Source organism: Myxine glutinosa, chromosome 7 (assembly GCF_964187855.1).
Source record: "Myxine glutinosa chromosome 7, kmMyxGlut1.1, whole genome shotgun sequence".
Lineage (NCBI taxonomy): Eukaryota > Metazoa > Chordata > Myxini > Myxiniformes > Myxinidae > Myxine > Myxine glutinosa.
In genome coordinates, this window is record NC_136267.1 from 85055687 (window position 1) to 85077063 (window position 21377).

At 47.9% G+C, this 21377-nt stretch overlaps 1 protein-coding gene across 2 annotated transcripts in view; it reads left to right on the plus strand.

Annotated features, from left to right (window-relative positions):
• The first annotated feature begins 19417 nt into the window (after positions 1 to 19417).
• Positions 19418 to 21377, plus strand: part of LOC137431372 (uncharacterized) — a 67197-nt gene continuing 65237 nt past the window's right edge. For both annotated transcript variants that reach the window (XM_068122624.2, XM_068122625.2), the window contains exon 1: positions 19418 to 19558. In XM_068122624.2, the coding sequence (XP_067978725.2) occupies positions 19528 to 19558 (31 nt within the window). In that variant the 5' untranslated portion in view covers positions 19418 to 19527. The remainder of the gene's footprint in view (positions 19559 to 21377) is intronic.

Sequence of the window (21377 nt, forward strand, 5' to 3'; positions counted from 1 at the left end):
TCAGTTGTGTGGTTGGACCAGACGAGTCCTGGCAAAGCACGCGACGTCCCCAGAGCAGCCGCAGCCACAGCAGCAACGACAGCAGCGTGGGGCCTTGACGGCAGTTCCGGAGCAGGGCCGCGAAGGAACGGCGGCGGTCAAACGCGCCGATCGTGCTGCAGTACCATTGGACCTTCCTCTCCCTCCAGCCATCCATCTCCCGCCAGTCCTATCATCATTCCCCGCGTGAGTCTGTCCTTGTTTGTTCTGTCCCTGGGTTAATTAAGACTGCATAGTATAAGCTAGCGATTTTCACTGTGTCCTTCTGGTCCATCCCTCTGTCTATTTTATTTTATTATCCTTCCTTCTCCTTGGTTACTTTTGAGCCTGTAAATAGTAAATAAATTATATTCGTATTTCCAACCTTTTTGTCTGCTTCTTCTTCACATCCGTGTCGCCTTAGTCTTTTCCCTATTGAATATCTGTGGCGCGATCCGGCCAACGTTCGGGAATCGGGTTAGTCGGGGTAACTGTACGGCCGCGGGGCCATCCGCTCGGCAAACACAACATCTTATCCGCGGTCCGTAACAATATATATATATATATATATATATATATATATATATATATATATATATATATATATATATATATATATTGTTACGGATTTGGCACTTCCGTGGTTGTGGTTTTCATCCACTTGAAACATTTCTGGTTATGTATTATTATTCTTATTGGGGTTGGAAGGAAACGGCGATTATTGTTGTTAAAAGGCAAAAAGGGTTAATATTTTACATGAAACAGGAAACCGGATCGAGAAGCGGAAGACGACGATAGAGGAGAGGAAGAAGAAGGCGTGAGGAGAAGAAGTGGGACAAGACGTGTGCATTGAAGCACTGGAGCAAGTGTGATCGAGCGAACATCACGAGTGAACTTTGAGTCCTTGAAATGAATCTCCTGCGATCGGTGTTATCGCTGTAGGATTGAGAAACCTGCGTAGTCAGGTTTAGGCGTTGAGATTTCGAAGAATTCCCCCGCCAGGTCGCTTCGACTCACGTAAGAGTCGTCGGCAATTTTGAACCTCGCGCGTCGTTCACTGAAAAAGGTTTTTGCCGCGTCAGCTTGTGTCACCCTCCGGTGGTCTGCCGGGGATGGGTGTGCACAAAAGCGGCGTTTGAAGATTACACTGCGATTCGCTGATTGAACGGTGAATGTGCACGTCTGGTTCGCGTCTTTGGGATTTCCCTTTCCACCGCCAGTTTGCTGTTGGTTTGGACCATGTGACGGTCCACGCCTTGCCTACACCTCCTTACTCGCCTCATCGCCACTTCGCCGGGATCACCTTTGAGTTATAGAGACATTGAGGAGTGTTCTGTTCCATTCACTGGGAGCGCAGTGAGTTATGTTACTTGAGCAGATGGTACCATCTAAAGATATATTGATTGTATTGTTGATTGCTATCATTGTTGTATCGTTATTCCTGTGTGATTTTTTATATATTATTTGTTTGTGGATAACCATTGGTGTGGTTTCAATATTGATTTTGACACAGAATAACATATTTTTCTGCCGTGGCTCCTCTCGGGGTTCGGAGGTATACCGAGACCAGGAGGTCGGGGAGGAACACGTAACAGAAATTGGGGGCTCGTCCAATTGACTCGTGGGCTCGAAATTGGGTCTTCGTCCGGGATCAAAAAATTCCCTTATAACATTCGTTCGGGATTGACCGAGATTGAAATTGGGGGCTTGTACTGTGGAGAAATTGGGGGCTCGGCTTTGCTGATTAAATTCCCTAAATCTCGTACTGTGGATTAAATTCCCTAAATTTCGTCTGGGAAAGAATTCCCTAACATTCCCAGAATTCCCAAATCTGGAAATTTTTTCCAACATTCCCAAATTTTTCAAAAATTGGAAAAAAATTGTGTGAAGGTTAACAGGTGTTAACGGATGGATAGTCACCATGGAGTTTGATGCAGAGAAGTTTGCAACGACCCCTAGTGAGGCACAGTTCCAAGCATTTAAAAAAATCAGACCTCTTGGTATTGGCCAGACATTTTAGCTTGGATGTCCGAGCGAAAATGAGGAAAGCAGAGATGCAGAGATTGGTGATAGAATTTCTGGTGGGACAAGGAACATGGGAAGTGGGAGCCTTGGATTGGTTACCCAAGAAACAAGAAAATGTGGAGCTCCGGAAACTGGAGATGCAATTGCAGAGCCAGGAAAGGGTGGAAGAGAAAAAAGCAGAGGAAAGGAGAGTTGAAAGAGAACTTGAAGAGAGAAGAGTAAAGGAACAAGTAGAGGAAAGGAGAGCTGCAAGGGAACTCGAGGAAAGGAGAGCAGCACAGGAACGAGAACTCGAAGAAAGAAGAGAAGAGAAAAAAGCAGAGGAAAGGAGAGCTGCAAGGGAACTCGAAGCAGAGGAGAGAAAAGCCGAAAGGGAGTTAAAGGACCGTGAATTGGCTGTTGGCAGGAGATTAAACTCAAGGAGCTGGATTTAATGAAAGAACGGGGAGAGGTACCATCCATGCCGACTGGGTCGACACCTAGTCAGAACACATGGGATGTTGGCAGACATGTGAGGCTGGTTCCACCCTTCAATGAAAAGGAGGTAGCCAATTTTTTTTCACACTTTGAGAAAGTGGCTCAACTGCTAAAATGGCCTGAGGAGTCCTGGACCATGTTAGTGCAAAGTGTTCTGGTGGGTAAAGCTCAAGATATTTATTCGGCTTTACCGATTGACCAATGTGCAGATTATGAGATGGTGAAGAAAACCATTCTCAAAGCCTATGAATTGGTCCCTGAAGCTTACCGGCAAAAATTCCGGAATGCCAGAAAGAGGGAGAGTGAGACCCATGTAGAGTTTGCCAGAATGAAAGACACCATGTTTGATCGGTGGTGTGATTCAAAAGGGGTTGGGAAAGACTTCGATCTATTGCGACAATTGATCCTGGTGGAGGAATTTCAACAGTGTGTCCACGAGGACATTAAAGTACATCTGGAGGAAAGGAAAGTACCAAAGTTGTATGAGGCAGCAACCATGGCAGATGAATATGCCGTAACGGCGTAACACACAGGATGGGGTTCCACAAACCTAACTTCTCGCTGAGACTTAAACAGGGGAGCTAAGGTACATCCGGTGCGGAGAACGAAAATTCATGGGGGTGGCCTCGAGATGACTATGAGGACAACTCTGATACCACAACTTTTAGAAATCAGAAGACTACGGCTCCAAGACAGACCTATCTTCCGGGGAGCTCGAGACAGACCACGAGGTTCTCCTCCGGGCCTACTTGCGCTTTTTGCCATAAACCTGGACACTTGATGTCCCACTGTTATGCTCTGGAAAAGGAAAATCAGGAGCGGAGTCCGACTAGTACAACTCCGAATGCAATGGCAAATGTGAGAAATCGCCCTTAAAAGGGTTACCAACCATTTATTTCAGAGGGGTTTGTGTCACTGGATGGAGACTCGACGAACCAGAGACCTGTTAGGGTATTGAGGGACACAGGAGCACATTAATCTTTAATGCTTGAAGGCATTTTGCCATTGTCAGAGGAGACGGCAACTGGCGATAGTGTTCGTTTACAGGGGATTGGTGGCTGTGTTAGAGCTCCACTTCATGTCATCCATTTGGAGTCTGATTTGGTGTCAGGACTGGTCACCGTAGGTTTACAAGCCACTCTTCCTGTAGAGGGAGTATCTTTTGTTATCGGGAATGATCTGGCCAGTGGTCAAGTTTCTGGTAACCCGATGGTTGTTAAAAAACCCAGTAGGGAAAATAACACCACACCAGTTAGGGATGGCGGCAAATTTGGCAAGTTATTTGTAGGTAGACTGAACTTCAAAACAAAGGAAGAAGTTCTGACCTCTGTCTTCAGCAAAAATGGACCACTTTTGGAAGTGCGGCTGGTAAAAGACAGGGAAACGCAAAAGTCAAGAGGGGTTGGCTTTGTCACGTTTGAAAACACAAAGGACACCAAAGAGGCAGAGAGAGATTGGAATGGCAAGGATTTGGATGGTCGGACCATAGCCGTAGAGAAGGCAGGCTGTAGGCGTCAAGGGGGCTACAGAAGAGGAAAACGTGGCGGTAGTTTTGGTGGTGGCCACAGTCTATATTACTATGGAGGCTCCCAGAGTTACGGCAGCTCCCGAAGGAATGATTATCAGGGCAGTGGCCGAGAAGGAGACCGCTATTCACGTGACTACAGTGACAAGCGGTCCAACCGTGATTATTACGAAAGTTAGAAAGAGTTGAAGCCCTGAATGCTGCGGAGCAGCCGAGCAAAAATTCCTACACGGATTAACCGTGAACGCCACGTTCCTGAAGGCGTCCATGTCGTGAACGTTCCTACATGGATTAACCGTGAACTCCACGTTCCTAAAGGCGTCCATGTAGTGAACTTTCCTGCACGGACTCACCATGAACTCCACATTCCTAAAGGCGTCCATGTAGTGAATACTTCCAGGCTTCACAACCCAACCACCATGGAACCTGGCTTTCAGCTCGGCCTCCCGGGAAAAGTGCTGTAGATTTGCTTGACATTGGATTTTGAGCACTACCCCTTAACCTTCATTCAAAAGAAACTAAAAGTAAAAAATCAGAGGGTGATGAGATGGAGTTTGGCTATGCAGGAGTCTAACTGGGAAATTGAACATGTAAAGGGCAGGGACAATGTCATTGCTGACGCTGGGTCCAGAGTGAATTAACTTTGGAAATCAATGTGGGTTGTTTGATGTTTTGTTGCTTTATTTTTTGGGAAATATTGAGTATTGTTGCTCACTGGAATTGATGATTTGGGTTGTGAGTTTACTCTTGTTTGTTTAAAGAGTTTGCCTGCAAACAAAGTTTTCGCTGTGTTCAAACTTTCTTTCTTGAGGGGGGGAAGTGTTACGGATTCGGCACTTCCGTGGTTGTGGTTTTCATCCTCTTGAAACATTTCTGGTTATGTATTATTATTCTTATTGGGGTTGGAAGGAAACGGCGATTGTTGTTGTTAAAAGGTAAGGTTATTGTTGTTAAAAGGCAAAAAGGGTTAATATTTCATATGAAACAGGAAACTGGATCGAGAACCGGAAGACAACGATAGAGGAGAGGCAGAAGAAGGCGTGAGGAGAAGAAGTGGGACAAGATGCGTGTCTTGAAGCTCCGTAGCGAGTGTGATCGAGTGAACGTCGCGAGTGAACTTTGAGTCCTTGAAAGGAATCTCCTGCGATCGGTGTTATCGCTGTACGATTGAGAAACCTGCGTAGTCAGGTATAGGCATTGAGGTTTCGAAGAATTCCGCCGCCAGGTCGCTTCGACTCACGAAAGAGCCGGAGGCCATTTTGAACCTCGCTGTTCACTGAAAAAGCTTTTTGCCGCGTCAGCTTGTCTCACCCTCCAGTGGTCTGCCGGGGATGGGTGTGCACAAAAGCGGCGTTTGAAGATTACACTGCGGTTCGCTGATTGAACGGTGAATGTGCACGTCTGGTTCGCGTCTTTGGGATTTCCCTTTCCACCGCCAGTTTGCTGTTGGTTTGGACCACGTGACGGTCCACGCCTTGCCTACACCTCCTTACTCGCCTCATCGCCTCATCGCCTCTTCACCGGGATCACCTTTGAGTTATAGAAACATTGAGGAGTGTTCTGTTCCATTCACTGGGAGCGCAGTGAGTTATGTTACTTGAGCAGATGGTACCATCTTAAGATATATTGATTGTATTGTTGATTGCTATCATTGTTGTATCGTTATTCCTGTGTGATTTTTTATATATTATTTGTTTGTGGATAACCATTGGTGTGGTTTCAATATTAATTTTGACACGGAATAACATATTTTTCTACCGTGGCTCCTCTCGGGGTTTGGAGGTATACCGAGACCAGGAGGTCGGGGAGGAACACGAAACAATATATATATATATATATATATATATATATATATATATATATATGTATATATATATATATATATATATATACAGACTTGGCATTTAATATGGAATTTTTTTTGTGGGGGTGAACGTACTTTTCAAGATGTCTTAGAACCAAAAGTTCATTGGAATTCTGTTGAAATTATTCAAGATTTTGTTAATGTGACCTTTAAAAGAAACAAAAACCACATTTGACATTTTGAAACAAATAAATTGATCCTTGAAAGTGATGTAAACTGATATCGAACTCAATTCATGGACAGTACTGTGTTATACTTCTGTACGTTTTCCAGAAGTATCTCTTTATTTTGTACATAAGCCAATTTTTTTTTTAACAAAAACAACAGTTAAATTACGACTGGGATTACGGACAGTAAAATTACAGTTCAGTACATCGTTCCCGGTGTGTACCCCGGTTTAGAATAGGTACACTGTATCCCTGCACATTGTAAGAGGTGACTAAGGGTTGGCGTCAGTAAGGGCATCCGGCCATTAAAACATTGCCTCAAACAGGGAACCATGATTGTCATGGGGCCCACAAGGCTAACCCCTGCTCTAGCGGGGAAAATGGCCTTAAAACGGTCATTCAATATATTCGTGTAACCCCCACGAGCATTCAGGAGGGCACGTACACGTTGAGGCATGCTGTTCACGAGATTTGCCAAGGTTTGGACAGGAATCGCTTGCCATGCAGTGACATAGCCTGCTGCAATTCACGCACAGAGGTGGGCTGCTGGTCCAAGTGCTCGATTTGACGCGTTAATTCTGCCCACAAGTTCTCTATCGGATTCATATCCGGGGACATGGCAGGCCACTCCACATGCTTTACACCACGGTCAGCAAGAAAGTGTTGGATCATGCGAGCATGATGAGTCCGTGCATTGTCATCTTGGAAGACAAAGTTTCCTCGAAAGGCTGCACGAGCAAATGGAAGCAATGTTTCTTCCAGAATGGCCCTGTACTTGAACTGGTTCAGGTTTCCATTCAGAACAACCAGGTCAGTTTTGCCCCCTGCATGAAAAGCAGCCCAAACGGTCACCCCACCACCTCCAGCTTGGACTCTTGGCACTATACAATCTTTGTTGTAGGCTTCATGCACTTGTCTGCGCACTCGGACGCGGCCATCTTGACGATAGACCAGAAATCTAGACTCGTTACTGAAGATCACTTGATTCCAGTGTCCTGGCTGCCATTGACGGTGCTCTCTGGCCCACTGCAATCGGCGCTGGCGGTGTTGTCTGGTCAGGCGTGGCTTTCTCAGGTGACGCCTGGCACGACAGCCTGCTTGAACCAGTCGTTGGTTGACTAGCCTTCTGGATACAGGCACATTTGTCAGTTGCTGCCACTCAGCCGTAAGCCAATTAGCTGACTTGGTACGGCCATTGCGTACGGCGTACGGCTGACTGTACGGCTGGTACGGCTGACTTGGTACGGCCTCGGTATTGGAGTAGGGATACCCCTCTGAGCATTTCGTTTCAGGATCCTTGACACCTGACCTTGAGTGATGCCATACTGCCGAGCAATAGCACGCTGTTTCATGCCGTAATTTCGTAAAGCCACCACTCCATGACAAACAGCATTGTCGAGTTGACGGACCATCTCCAGAGGAAGCGGCAATAGCTTTTGGAGACGTGCAGCAGTTGTTTTCCACTAATACAGAACGCAACAACCTTTGTATACCCGACTGTGAAGCTAATCATCAAAAGCACCTGTCTGTACATTTTGCCACACCACCTGTGATATAATCCTGTTGTTGACTTCTTGCTGCAACAGACAATCAGTGACATGGTTCTTTTAACAAATAAATCACCAAAGTGTAAAAGAAACTCACCAGATTGATATACTGAGTTAAGAAAGTAAACCCGTCAAGAAAAATAAATAAATTCTATATTAACTGAGAAGTCTGTATATATATATATATATATATATATATACGTATATATTGTTACAGATACGACTTTGATGGTATGGTGGGCCGAGCGGGATGGCCGCCGTATCCGTACAAGTTACCCCGATTGCACCCGGGGTTGACTAATCGCGCTATGCTGGCTCAATAAGAAAAAGAAGACACCCGGCTGGATTATAATGACACAATACGACACCAGGGGTTCAGTTCTCAAGTATATTCGTACGGAAAAAGGTTAGATTACAACTACAAGAGGGACAGCATAGGAAGACAGGCACTTAGACACACTCTTATATTAACCCTAGACAGACCACAGATAAACGGGACAACGCTGACTCACACGGGATTTGATGGCAAGGAAAGCGGCAGTCGATGGCTCAGGTGCACCTGGCTCAGGGACAGAATCACGTACGGTGGTGTCCAGCAGATGCGGGGAGGTCGCTCAGCGCTCGTGGGTCGCGACTTTGGTGGAGATGCCGGGGAGGTCGCTCAGCGCTCGGGAGGGTGGCGTCTTGTCCTTCCAAGCTCGGGGCGCATCTGACGTCACGTCCGGCGCGGGGCCGCGTATATCCGGCGGGGAGTCACGCCCTCGCTCGTTAGCTCCGCCCCATATGGCATCGGCCCATGGCTTCTCATTGGGTGCGGGGGTTACCGGCTCCGCCCTTGACGAGGGGCCGACAGGGAGCCCCCTTCTGGGTAACCCCGTCGAGCACATGTTCAATGGCGGCCAACCGAGCCGGAGTGAGGACGCAAAGCCGCTGTTGTTGTGGTTGTTGTTGGAGCTTGAGATGATGGGAAGAGATGCGGGGAGGTATGGGAAGGTCCTAAACTCCTACTGGTGCCATATCATCACATTCTGGTGCAACGAAGAGTCATAATTAATGGAAACAAGTCCTTAACTGACATAGATTAAGAATAACTAGCAAGATGTCCTATAATTGTCTACGTGTGGTGCGGGGGACCTGGGCACGACATTTAATGGGGGAATGAAGGGGAAGATCGGCTCTAATGGGTGTTGTTTACAGACAATGGGACTAGGGAATGGGGTAAGGGGAGAGTTGGGGAGTATCGGAGAAGATAGGGGAATATTTACAAGCGGATATGGAGGTCAAATTCCATATTCGCAACATTGCACCCTTCTCTACCCTCGGGGCGTCCCGACCCGATAAATTTTTACCTACTTTAGTGTGGCACGCAATGTAGTTCCCTCTACTATTAACTCTACCCTGAGTGCGACAGTTTTATAGATATTCACAAATGAGTAAATATGTCCCCCTGCGACGTTGCACCCTTCTCCTCTCAGAAACACACCCACAGGATAACCGAATCCGGAAAGAATCCTCAAACTAAACATACAGCCGGTAGGGAGCATTATTTACAAGACTACGCTGATATTTACACTACGATCCAGGACCTGTCTTTGGAGGAACACATGCAGATGTTATGCATAGAGAGAGCGCGCTTGCCAACATCGATACACCAACCCACGAGTGCTCTGTGGCCGACGGCCTTTAATAACGTGCAGAGCACCCTTTCCGAGCATCAACAGCACCACCCCACCACCAATCGGTGCAGTCACCATTGTTCAATGAAATAAAAATAAATTCGACAACCCCTAACCCTGCAGGTGTCTCTTGCTCTTCTTGTGGTGCACTTGGTGTTAATTATTAGTGGTTCACCTGTATGGCATAGGTGCCCCGTTGACCCATAGGTCCATCCCCGGGTGGTGCTTGGCCGCAAAAGAACTACGGTCCATTGTGGGTGGCCACCAACATTGCGGTCCATATGGTGTATCGATCCAGGCAACAAGCAGCGAAAGTGCAGGCCCACAACTGCGTAGCCAGCACCTCTCTCTCCTCTCTCTCTACCCCAAAGCCAGATCCTCGGAGGTGGGAGACAAAAGAAGAAACAAGTGAGTAAGGTGGTAAGGGCGCAAAAGTGCACGCAATATAAGGTAATGCACACTGGGGGCACATGGGAACCAGGTGAGACAGGTACGTTCCTATCGTACGCCCCCCCCCCACCAGGTAACCTACATGGCCCCTCCCTTACCCCTTACTGTATCCACACAACACAACACTACCCATAAACATCTACTTTACAAATCAACAAACATCCCTACTGTCTTCCCCGTTCCTCCCATATACCAAATTCGTCTTCTCTCCCTCCTAACCAATCAAATTTGCCATTTTCAACTCTCATCAAAATTTGCCATCTCCAACTCAACATCAAAATTTGCCATCACCAATTCATCATCAGTCCCTCCTAGGGAGGGAGAGATGGAATCACCCCAATGTCTCATCCACGTCGTGATGCGTCTCACAAATCCACACAGCGATTCATCTCCTGCAACAAAACAAAGAAAACACAGGTGTGGAGTCATCATCATCACCACAGGTAAGTGGCTGCGTATGGTGCGACAGGTTCATCAATCCTAACTATCTCCTAAATGACTTTAACAACTTTACACTACCCGGGGTCTCTCTCCGGCCAAACCATTGGCCCTCTTACACTATGGGTTCTACAAACCAATTCCCATTGGCCAAACTGTGGTGCTCTTCAATTTGGGGTCTCACTCCCCCGATTCATCTCCCGGTGCCCTCGTACAATTTCTGGGCTGTGGCGTGTACCTCTCCCAGTGGGTCTACCCACCTGCACACCTCCACCACTGCAGTTGCCTCCGAGCTTACCTGCTCCTTGCCCTAACCTAACTACCTGGGGAAGGCCCTCTGGCACTCTCCCCACTCGGTGCCCTCTCTGGCACTGGGCTACCCGGGTCCATCCTCCGGATCCTCGGGCCCCATCCACAACTCTACCGGCTCCCAGAGCCCACCTGCGGCCTCACCTGGCCGACATCCTCACAGTGGTGGAGTGCCCAACCAACTACACACACTAACAGGCTACACGCCCAGCCATTTCCACAACACTAATGCACCCATCCACAACACCATTCTGCAACCGCACCACAAATGCCAATATCCAACCACAATTTACCTGCACCCTCTACCTAACACTTACACTACCCGCCCCGGGTGCTCGTGAAAGGGGTCCACTCTTCCCCCATCCACACCTTCGCACCATGCACACCACTCCGTACCACTCACTCCAACTCTCTCCACACACCTGTACCTGCACACCTGTGCTCTCACACCTGGTGCCACCTGCACCCTTCTCTCCCCAAGCGCATTCGCGCTGATCCACAACACTCACTACTCATACACTGCTCCACACACCTGTCCAGTTGCACACCTGTGCAATCACACCTGTTCAATTCTCACACACACAGCATCATCTCAGCTAACTACTCCCTTCTGAAACTTGCGCTTCCCAGTCGTCCCTTTAAACTATTGCGCTCCCACGTCATTATCATCCATACTAATCTACCTGCGTCCCCACTACAGGTATCAGTCACTAACTAAACTTAACGTTACCTAATGTCATCTTCGCTAGATCCCTACACACCATATCCTAACCCACCCGGGCTAGTTTTCACTGCCATACACCCCATAAGCTATTGCTCCTTTGCCCCACCATGGGAAGGATGGTGGATTTGCCATCCCACCACATCGGGGGTCTCTCACTATCAATTTTGCACGTCAAATTTCAACAAATTAAAAATTTGCCAATCACTGCCCATCATCTGCCAATCACTACTGCCAATCCCTTGCCAATCATCAAATTTTGTTTTTCTCTAATTTTGGGTCCAAAACACTAACCTCATCACCCAGTCTACTCACTACTGCCTCTCGGTGCGCCAATTCCTGTCCAAAGCCTGGCTTCGTAAAGCCAAGCAATGGATGCTGGTTGTTTTGTGCCAGCGGCTGGATGCGTCCGGCACTCGGTGCAGGGACGGGGGCTTACCCGTGCCGAGATCCCACGCACCACCTCGGCGTGGAGCCATCCAATGCCCCGATCTCGACCTGCCGGCACGTCTCACCAAAAAGTGGTCGCCATGACGACCCTTTCTATCGGGCTGCCAGCTCCGCCTAGTGGAGCCTGGACGCGGCCGTTCAAAGCGAGGCCCGGCACGCACCGAGGGCCCGATTCGGCTATAAGTCGTTCTAAACTCTACCCCGTCTAACGTCGATGCTTCACCTGCATGCTTACATCCCGCAGCCCGTTCCTTGCTCACACATCCAGCTGTGCCCATGCTCCTCGTACCCTTCCTTACACACCCAGGTACCCTCATTCCACTCACAGCCTTGGTCACACACCTGACCACCGAACACTTTGGCACACATTCGTCGCTCGCACACCTCACCAATACACCGCTTCGCACCCCCTCCTCGGTCACCTCCTCTGTGACAATCACAGGTGTGCCCTCATTCGCACACCCAACCACGTGCCTCACCACCAACTCCAGCGTGCATTCCCACTCACGCTCTACCATTCCAGGTGTGCATCCTTCCATCCCAGGTGTACATCCTCGCTCACCTGTCACAACTAACTCACGCTCCATGTCACTCTCACTACTTTCACCTCCATTCCTGACAGCGCACTCACCCTTACTCTTGACAGCACACTCTTTCCCCATGCACCTGTCCGTCACACACCTTTCTCGCGCACACTCTCCCGTTACACCCTCTGTAACACTCACCACAGGTGGACACTCTTCCTTACTTCTGACAGCGCACTCTTTCCTCATGCACCTGTCTGTCACACACCTTTCTCGCGCACACTCCTGCGCACACTCTCCCGTCACACCCTCTGTAACACTCACCACACCACGCTTCCATGTGCTCCCTCGCACACGCGCTACGACCGACTCACTCTCGCCAGCACACTCACTCCTTGGCACGCACTTTTTCCTCACACACCCCAGAGTCGGACTTTCTTGCACACCTCCATTTTCGCACACCAGACCTGTCGCACACTTCACCAACGGCCTCTCACGAACACCCGGGTCTATCTCGACCCCCAAGCTTATTAAATCCCCTGGCGCATCATACGCACGACCATATTGGTCACCACTTACACCAGGTCTTCTTCCTCTTCGCTTCTCCTCCATCACCTGCGAATCCCTCATCCGGTTAATGAGCACATCATCACGATCCAAACACAGACTTTGGACCAATTCTTTTATCTCCTCTTTTATCTCTTTGTTATCCCCTCTCCGTCGCTTCTTAATTTCGCTCACCCCTTCTTCCACTTCTTCTAATTTGTGCCTCACCTCTTTTATTCCCCGGTACGTCTCCTCAAGCTCATCCTCTAAGGCTACCTTGACCGTTTCCATGTGCGTCCTCACCTGCCGGTCCTTCGTCTCCATTACCTCTATCACCTCGTCCAACCTCGTTGTCAGTCCCTCACGTACCATCTGACATTCCCTCTTCGTCGCTACCAAGTCATCTTTTAGTTCTTTCTGTGTCGCCTTTAAACCTCCTAATACCGCAGTGTTCCTTTGAACCTGCTCCGTTAGTCCTTTTTGTCCCTCCGTCAGCTGTTCCACCTCCTGCGTCAGGACCTCTATGCCCCCTTGTAACTTTACAGTCCCCTTTCTCACCTCCTTCTCCATGTGCTCCTCACAGTGCCTCACCTCCTCGCGCACTCCTCCGACCTCCTCACTCACTCCTCTTCTGATCTCCTCTCCCATCACTTGCATCTCCTGCCCAGATGCCACCCTCATCTGCTCCATTTCCTCCCTGTGAGCATCCAGTTTGGTTTCTACCCCCATTCTGACCCCCTCTATCTGCTGCTCCATTTGTTTAACTTCCCTTTCCGCTTGGTCCCTCATGTCCCTCAATTTGCCTTCCATACTGTTTTCTAACCCCTCTAACCCAGTTTTCACTCCCTCTATCTGATTCTCCTGGGCAGCCATTCTATTTTCTACCCCCATTAACCCATTTTTCACTTCTTTTATCCCGTTGTCTAACCCCTCAAAATTATTGTCTAACTTCCCAAATTTCTTGTCTAACTCCTCAAAATTATTGTCTAACTTCCCAAATTTCTTGTCTAATCCCTTAAAATTATTGTCTAACCCCTCACCGGTACCCCTCGCTTCGTCCCTCATTACCCCCATTTGGCCCTTCAATCGCTCACTCCGAGCATCCATCCGGTTCCCCATTTCCTTCATTTGGCCCTCCAATCGCTCACCCAATCGCTCCCTATCAGCCCTCATTTGCTCCATACTGTTTTTCATTTCTTCATTATACTGGGCCATAAGGGCCGTCATTTGTATAAAAAACAAGTTCAAATCCACTGGGGGCGCTGCCACGGTCGCCGGCGCGGTGACCAGCGAGGCGCCATTTTGCGCGCCTGCTACCCTCGCTGTTTCGCTCTCCTCATGTCCCTCATGTCCCTCAATTTGGTCCTGGACCGACCCTGCTTCACTCTCCCCAACCGGACCCCAGCCGTCTTGATCCGCCATAGCGCGACTTGCAAAATTCGGGTTTTGTAAAACAAAACGAATTTCGGCCGCTCCAAATTTTGACCAAATTTTTTTTTTTCCTCTATTCGTTTTTTTTTTCAAAATTTGGTCGGGCCTCGAATCTCACTCCCAGACACCAATTGTTACAGATACGACTTTGATGGTATGGTGGGCCGAGCGGGATGGCCGCCGTATCCGTACAAGTTACCCCGATTGCACCCGGGGTTGACTAATCGCGCTATGCTGGCTCAATAAGAAAAAGAAGACACCCGGCTGGATTATAATGACACAATACGACACCAGGGGTTCAGTTCTCAAGTATATTCGTACGGAAAAAGGTTAGATTACAACTACAAGAGGGACAGCATAGGAAGACAGGCACTTAGACACACTCTTATATTAACCCTAGACAGACCACAGATAAACGGGACAACGCTGACTCACACGGGATTTGATGGCAAGGAAAGCGGCAGTCGATGGCTCAGGTGCACCTGGCTCAGGGACAGAATCACGTACGGTGGTGTCCAGCAGATGCGGGGAGGTCGCTCAGCGCTCGTGGGTCGCGACTTTGGTGGAGATGCCGGGGAGGTCGCTCAGCGCTCGGGAGGGTGGCGTCTTGTCCTTCCAAGCTCGGGGCGCATCTGACGTCACGTCCGGCGCGGGGCCGCGTATATCCGGCGGGGAGTCACGCCCTCGCTCGTTAGCTCCGCCCCATATGGCATCGGCCCATGGCTTCTCATTGGGTGCGGGGGTTACCGGCTCCGCCCTTGACGAGGGGCCGACAGGGAGCCCCCTTCTGGGTAACCCCGTCGAGCACATGTTCAATGGCGGCCAACCGAGCCGGAGTGAGGACGCAAAGCCGCTGTTGTTGTGGTTGTTGTTGGAGCTTGAGATGATGGGAAGAGATGCGGGGAGGTATGGGAAGGTCCTAAACTCCTACTGGTGCCATATCATCACATTCTGGTGCAACGAAGAGTCATAATTAATGGAAACAAGTCCTTAACTGACATAGATTAAGAATAACTAGCAAGATGTCCTATAATTGTCTACGTGTGGTGCGGGGGACCTGGGCACGACATTTAATGGGGGAATGAAGGGGAAGATCGGCTCTAATGGGTGTTGTTTACAGACAATGGGACTAGGGAATGGGGTAAGGGGAGAGTTGGGGAGTATCGGAGAAGATAGGGGAATATTTACAAGCGGATATGGAGGTCAAATTCCATATTCGCAACAATATATATATATATATATATATATATATATATATATATATATACATATATGTATATATATATATATATATATATATATATATATATATATATATATATACATACATACATACATACATACATGCATGCATGCATACATACATACATACATACATACATACATACATACATACATACATACATACATACATATATATATATATACAGGGTGAATCAAAGTAGCGCCCGCGCCCGATTTCTGTTTTTTCGGCTGTCAGATTGTTTCTGGGATGTCATGTTGTTAATAATTGTCTTGCAGATTATTAATGTTCTTAATTTATTTATTTTTGTTTTTGTTTTGCAGGTTATTGCTGAGAGTTTGGAGAGTTAATGAATTTGCACCAAAGTGAACCATGAATTACCTTTCAATGAATCAACGCATTGCGGCCGTGAAACATTACTACAAATGTAATGAACAACCAACGATGGCGGCACGCCATTTGGCACAGGAATTCGATATTAACCCACCCCAGGGAAGAAACATACGATTGATTGTCGAGAAATTTGAAGCAACAGGGTCGGTAGCCACTGCAAAGAAGTCCGGTTGTCCGAAAACGGCAATGAATGTAGCTAAGGCTGAAGAAGCCATCAGGAGACTGGAACAAAGTCCGCAAAAGTCAACTCGCCGTTTATCTGCAGAGTTGGAAGTGAGCCAATCAAGTGTTATCCGTATCCTTCAACAGAAAAACTGGAAACCTTACATTCCACGCTTACTTCAAAAGAAATCGGGCGCTACTTTTGACTCACCCTGTATGTATGTATATATATATATACACAACACAGTTTGTGTGCGTGTGCGTGTGTGTGTGTGTGTGTGTGTGTGTGTGTGTGTGTGTGTGTGTGTGTGTGTGTGTGTGTGTAATGTTACCGATAGACTCCGAAACGGAGAAGCTCACGTGCTTGATATTTGGCATAGACATGGCCATTGAGCCTGGGACGAACATGGCCGAGACAATATTTGACGAGATCCATATTTTTTATTCATATTTACCTCAGCGCATTTCAGCGAAGTACCCGCTAATCTCAGCCAGTGCGAGCAGCTCGCTGATTCGCTCAGAGCGATCACGTGATGTTCCATCCCGTCACACGTCACATGTTTGCATGTAATTCAGAGCGAAAAGCCATTGCGTTTTTTCACCTTTATGCGACCGTGTTTTGTGTCGATTTTGTGCGATATGAATTAAATTTTAATTCATATTTTGTGTTTACGAATTCGTAAACCCCCTCCCCCCTCCCTCCACCCGCCCCCCGCCGCCCTCCCCCCTCCCACCCCCCTCACCTTCCCATCCCTCACCCTCCCCCCCTCCCCTCCCCCCTCCCCTCCCCCCTCCCCCTCCCCTCCCCCTCCCCCTCCTCCTCACCCTCCCCCTCCCATCCCTCACCCTCCCCCCCTCCCCCCTCCCCTCTCCCCCTCCCCCCTCACATCCCTCCAACCCCTCCCACCCCTCCCCCTCCCATCCCTCACCCTCCCCCTCCCCATCCCCCCTCTTCTCCCCTCTCCCCCTCCCCCTCCCCCTCTTCTCCACCTCTCCCCCTCCCCCTCCCCTCCCCTCCTGCGCCCCTCCCCTCCCCTCCCCGCCCGGCAATGCCGGGTACTTCTGCTAGTATATATATATATACATGTGAGGGTCAGATACTTTGAGACCTGGAAGGGCAGTGTTCCACCTTCTGAAACCCGCATATGGAGATAGCAACCAACAACAAACACAGGCATGCCCACATTCACGCACACACAGACAAATACATATATTTGAGCAACGTGATAATTGGAGCAACGGGAATGATAAAAAAAGAACCTTAGAAAATAACCTTAAAAATCATCCCTGGGAATATCACGACAAAATAACCAGTTGAAAGCTGTCCGAGGCTCGGTGACGATCATTAAATGAACCCTCGGAGCAAAACTTTCAGAATAAGAAAACTTCACAAACTGATCCATGAATCATGATCCCTTACTGAAACGTTGGCCGAGACCCTCACTTTTTTTTCTTCCGCCCTCACTTGTTCATCCTTATTCACTTTTAAATTTGTTTACTCTGCAACCGTTGAGCGATCAAACCAAAACTTTTAACATCGGATCGTCTGCCCATGGAGATTTTTTTTTTTAACCAAGCTGCATGATCATTGGATGGAAAATGTGGCAGGCGTTCCAAAAAGCCTTCTGAATTCTGTCGGCGTGGGTTGCAGGGTGTTTCACGTGTCAGGAATAAACAGAATCGACCTCACATCGCTCAGCGTTGGCTGAATTATAGCAGTTGGAATTTTCTTTTTTTTTCATCTTCAACCAGAGCTGGACTTGTGTGAAGAGTTTGAAGAACGGGGGTAATCTTAAGGGCAATGGATTATTCGAGGTCACTTTGCACCCAAGCATCAACCTTTTCCTCATCAGGATGTTTGATGGTTGTGGAGGAGACTTGCCTAGTGGAAGATTTATTCTGCTTAGCCCGTCCCCTGGGTATTGTAATTACTCCTGTGTGTCTGTCTGTGTGTGTCTGTGTGTGTGTGTGTGTGTGTGTGTGTGTGTGTGTGTGTGTGTGTGTGTGTGTGTGTGTGTGTGTGTGTGTGTGTGTGTGTGTGTGTCTGGGCCGTAACCTTTTTACCATTTGAGCTGTTGTCATGAAATTTTCACCAAAGCTTTATTATGATAATGCAGAAGAGGCAAATTAATAATTTTGTCAAAAGGTCAAAGGTCAGCATCACAAAAAAATCACTTATCCAATTGACCTGAAATTTCAATTTAACATTTGAGTTTTGTAATCAATTTTTTTTTTACTTTATTTTGAGAATATGAAGAAGCCAAATTAACAATTTGGTCAAAAGGTCAAAGGTCAGTGTCACTAAAATCACCACTTATCGTCCAATTGACCTGAAATTTCAATTTAACATTTGAGTTTTGTAATCAAATTTTTTTTAACTTTATTTTGAGAATATGAAGAAGCCAAATTAACAATTTGGTCAAAAGGTCAAAGGTCAGTGTCACTAAATTCACCACTTATCGTCCAATCGACCTGAAATTTCAATTTAACATTTGAGTTTTGTCATCAAATTTTCAAAAAAAACCTTATTATGAGAATATGGAGAAGACAAATTAATAATTTGGTCAAAAGGTCAAAGGTCAGCATCATATAAAGTTGTCAATTTACATCTGATTGACCTGAAATTTAAAGAATTTGCATATTGGATCCCTGAATTGGTTCACCAATCAAAATCTACAAGCCGATCGTTTTTATAGATCAAAAGGTCAAAGGTCAAGGTTGCATAAAATCACCAATTTTCACTCGATTGTCCTTGACATTTTAAGAATTTGCATATCGGGTCACTGAATTGGTTCACCAATCAAAAGCTAGGAGCTGATTGTTTTTTTTAGGTCTAAAGCTCAAAGGTCAAGGCTGCATAAAATCATCAATTTTCATTTTCTATTTTGTTTTAAACTGTTTTCGTTATTTTGAGCATACGAAAGAAGAAGAAGACGTCTGATACAAACGGATTCGGATGGGCTTTGCATTTTCAGATGCTTTCTATAGTTTTGGTTATTTGTTCATTTTCTCAAACAGAAGCATCTTGGCACACTCAGTGGCAGATCGATCATCCTGATCTACAACAAGACCTGCAGCATGTTCTGCATCAGCGGACAAGTTACGCGAAGGGTAATTATATCAAGTGTTACCTGTTAACCGCCATGGGAAACCAGGTGTATGTGACGTTTCGAGAGTTAGACCTTTGTCGGAACAAAAAAGTTCTAATCGCCCCATTTTTGTGCAATGCGCTACAAACATAGTTTTTCTTGACTGTTTCAACATTAAACTTAAAAAAAAATACTCAGCCATTGTTTTGATGAAATCATGTGAGGATCAAACACATCCCCTCTTATGAGATTGGCATCCCTATTGCACGAGGTCAATGGGAACTGCACGTCACACTGCCCATGTGACAGACATTCCAGACGTTCCAGACGTTCTATTTAAGCTTGGAAAGCCTTCGTTTAACCTTCGCAATGAGACTTTTTTCTGCGTGGGTGACTCACCGGCATTCACTGTTCGTTTCCCCAGTCATCGTATTTTGGTCGAGCTGAACTCAAAATTGTGTCTGCTCCTGGTATGGCAGAGAACGACCCCAAGACAACAACAGGTACGTAATTAATTGGACTACCAATCTGCTCAAGCAGGTACGAAATGTTCACCTGTTCGTGTGCATCGCTTACAGACGTTGGGATCCCAGGTTCAAACCCCATGTCTTGGTTTATAATGTCCTTGTGATTCATGTCAAAGTGCCGTCTCGTAATCTCCTTGTCTTGTCGGCGAGTCCGCCCTGCCAGGTAAGCATTGGGTGCTTCGCTCAATCGGTAGGAGACCTTGTCCCGAAATGAATATACCAGTCCCTCAATCGGTAAACGTGTCCCTCAGTAAGAATGTGTCCCTCAGTAAGCATGTATTCCTCAATCTGTATTTGTGTCCCTCAATCAGAATAGTGCCCCTCAGTGAGCATGTGGTCTCAATCGGTAAATGTATCCCTCAGTGAGCATGTGTTGCCTCAATCTGTATAGTATCCCTCAGTGAGTATGTGTTCCTCAATCGGTAAATGTGTCTCTCAGTGAGCATGTGTGTCCCTCAACCGGTATACGTGCTCCTCAATCGGTATACGTGTCCCTCAATGAGCATGTGTCCCTCAATAGGCAAATGTATCCTCAGTAAGCATGTGTACCTCAATCGGAATAGTGCTCCTCAGTGAGCATGTGGTCTCAATCGGTAAATGTATCCCTCAGTGAGCATGTGTACCTCAATCTGTATAGTGTCCCTCAGTGAGTATGTGTCCCTCAATAGGTAAATGTATCCCTCAGTGAGCATGTGTCCCTCAATAGGTAAATGTATCCCTCATTGAGCATGTGTACCTCAATTGGTAACATGTCCCTCAGTGAGCATGTGTCCCTCAATCGGTACCGTAAACGTATTCCTCAGTGAACATATGTCCCTCAACTGATAAACATGTCCCTCAATGCGCATGTGTTCCTCAATTTATGAACATGTCCCTCAATGCGAATGTGTCCCTCAATCGGTAAACGTGTTCCTCGGTGAGCATGTGTGTCCCTCAACCAGTATACGTGCTCCTCAATCGGTATATGTGTGCCTCAATCGGTATACGTGTCCCTCAGTGAGCATGTGTTCCTCAGTCGGTTTTTTTTACTTCTCAGTTAGCAGGTGTGTCCCTCAATCGGTATAGTGTCCCTTGATGGGTGCTATATTATGCTTATCATTGGATATGAATGTGGTGAAGGAGCTGTGCTCCAACTCGAATCGAAAGAATGGACGCGACAAAAAGCTGGAATTCGTCCGAGTTTCTGTATTGCATCAAATCAACTCGGGTACTCTGAAAAGCCCGTTTATCGGGCAGCATTATATACAAGCACTCGAATATCTCATGCCGGAGCGTTTGCCCTTAAAAGGCGCGACTGGGCGTGTCCGGGAGACCTGGGCGAGTCTGGACATGCCCGGGAACGGCGAGACTGGGTGTCGCCCGACGGGCCGGGCGTGCCTGGACATGCCCGGGAACGGCGAGACTGGGTGTCGCCAGACGGGCCGGGCGAGCCCGGGAAAGGCGAGTCCGGGCATGCCCGGGAAAGGCGAGACTGAGCGTCTCCGGGCGGTCTGGGCGAGCCCGGCACAGCGATCGCTCCGTGGTTGCGTGCTCGGCAGGTGTAAGGCGATTGTGTATGTTCAGCGGCAACCGCTACACACGGCCCCCCAGAATCGACTTGCACCGGCAGGGTCAATTTAAGGGGGGTCCTGATGACCCGGCCGAAGCGACCCCTGGAGGGTCGTGGGGGGGGGGGGGTCCGGTGTGGGGGTGGGTGGTCGAGCGGGAGGCACCGTGGACGGGGGGCGGCCTCGCCGCAGAGGAAGGGCCAACCGAGGTGGTTGGTCGATGTCCACGTGCGCCGGCTTGAGGCGGT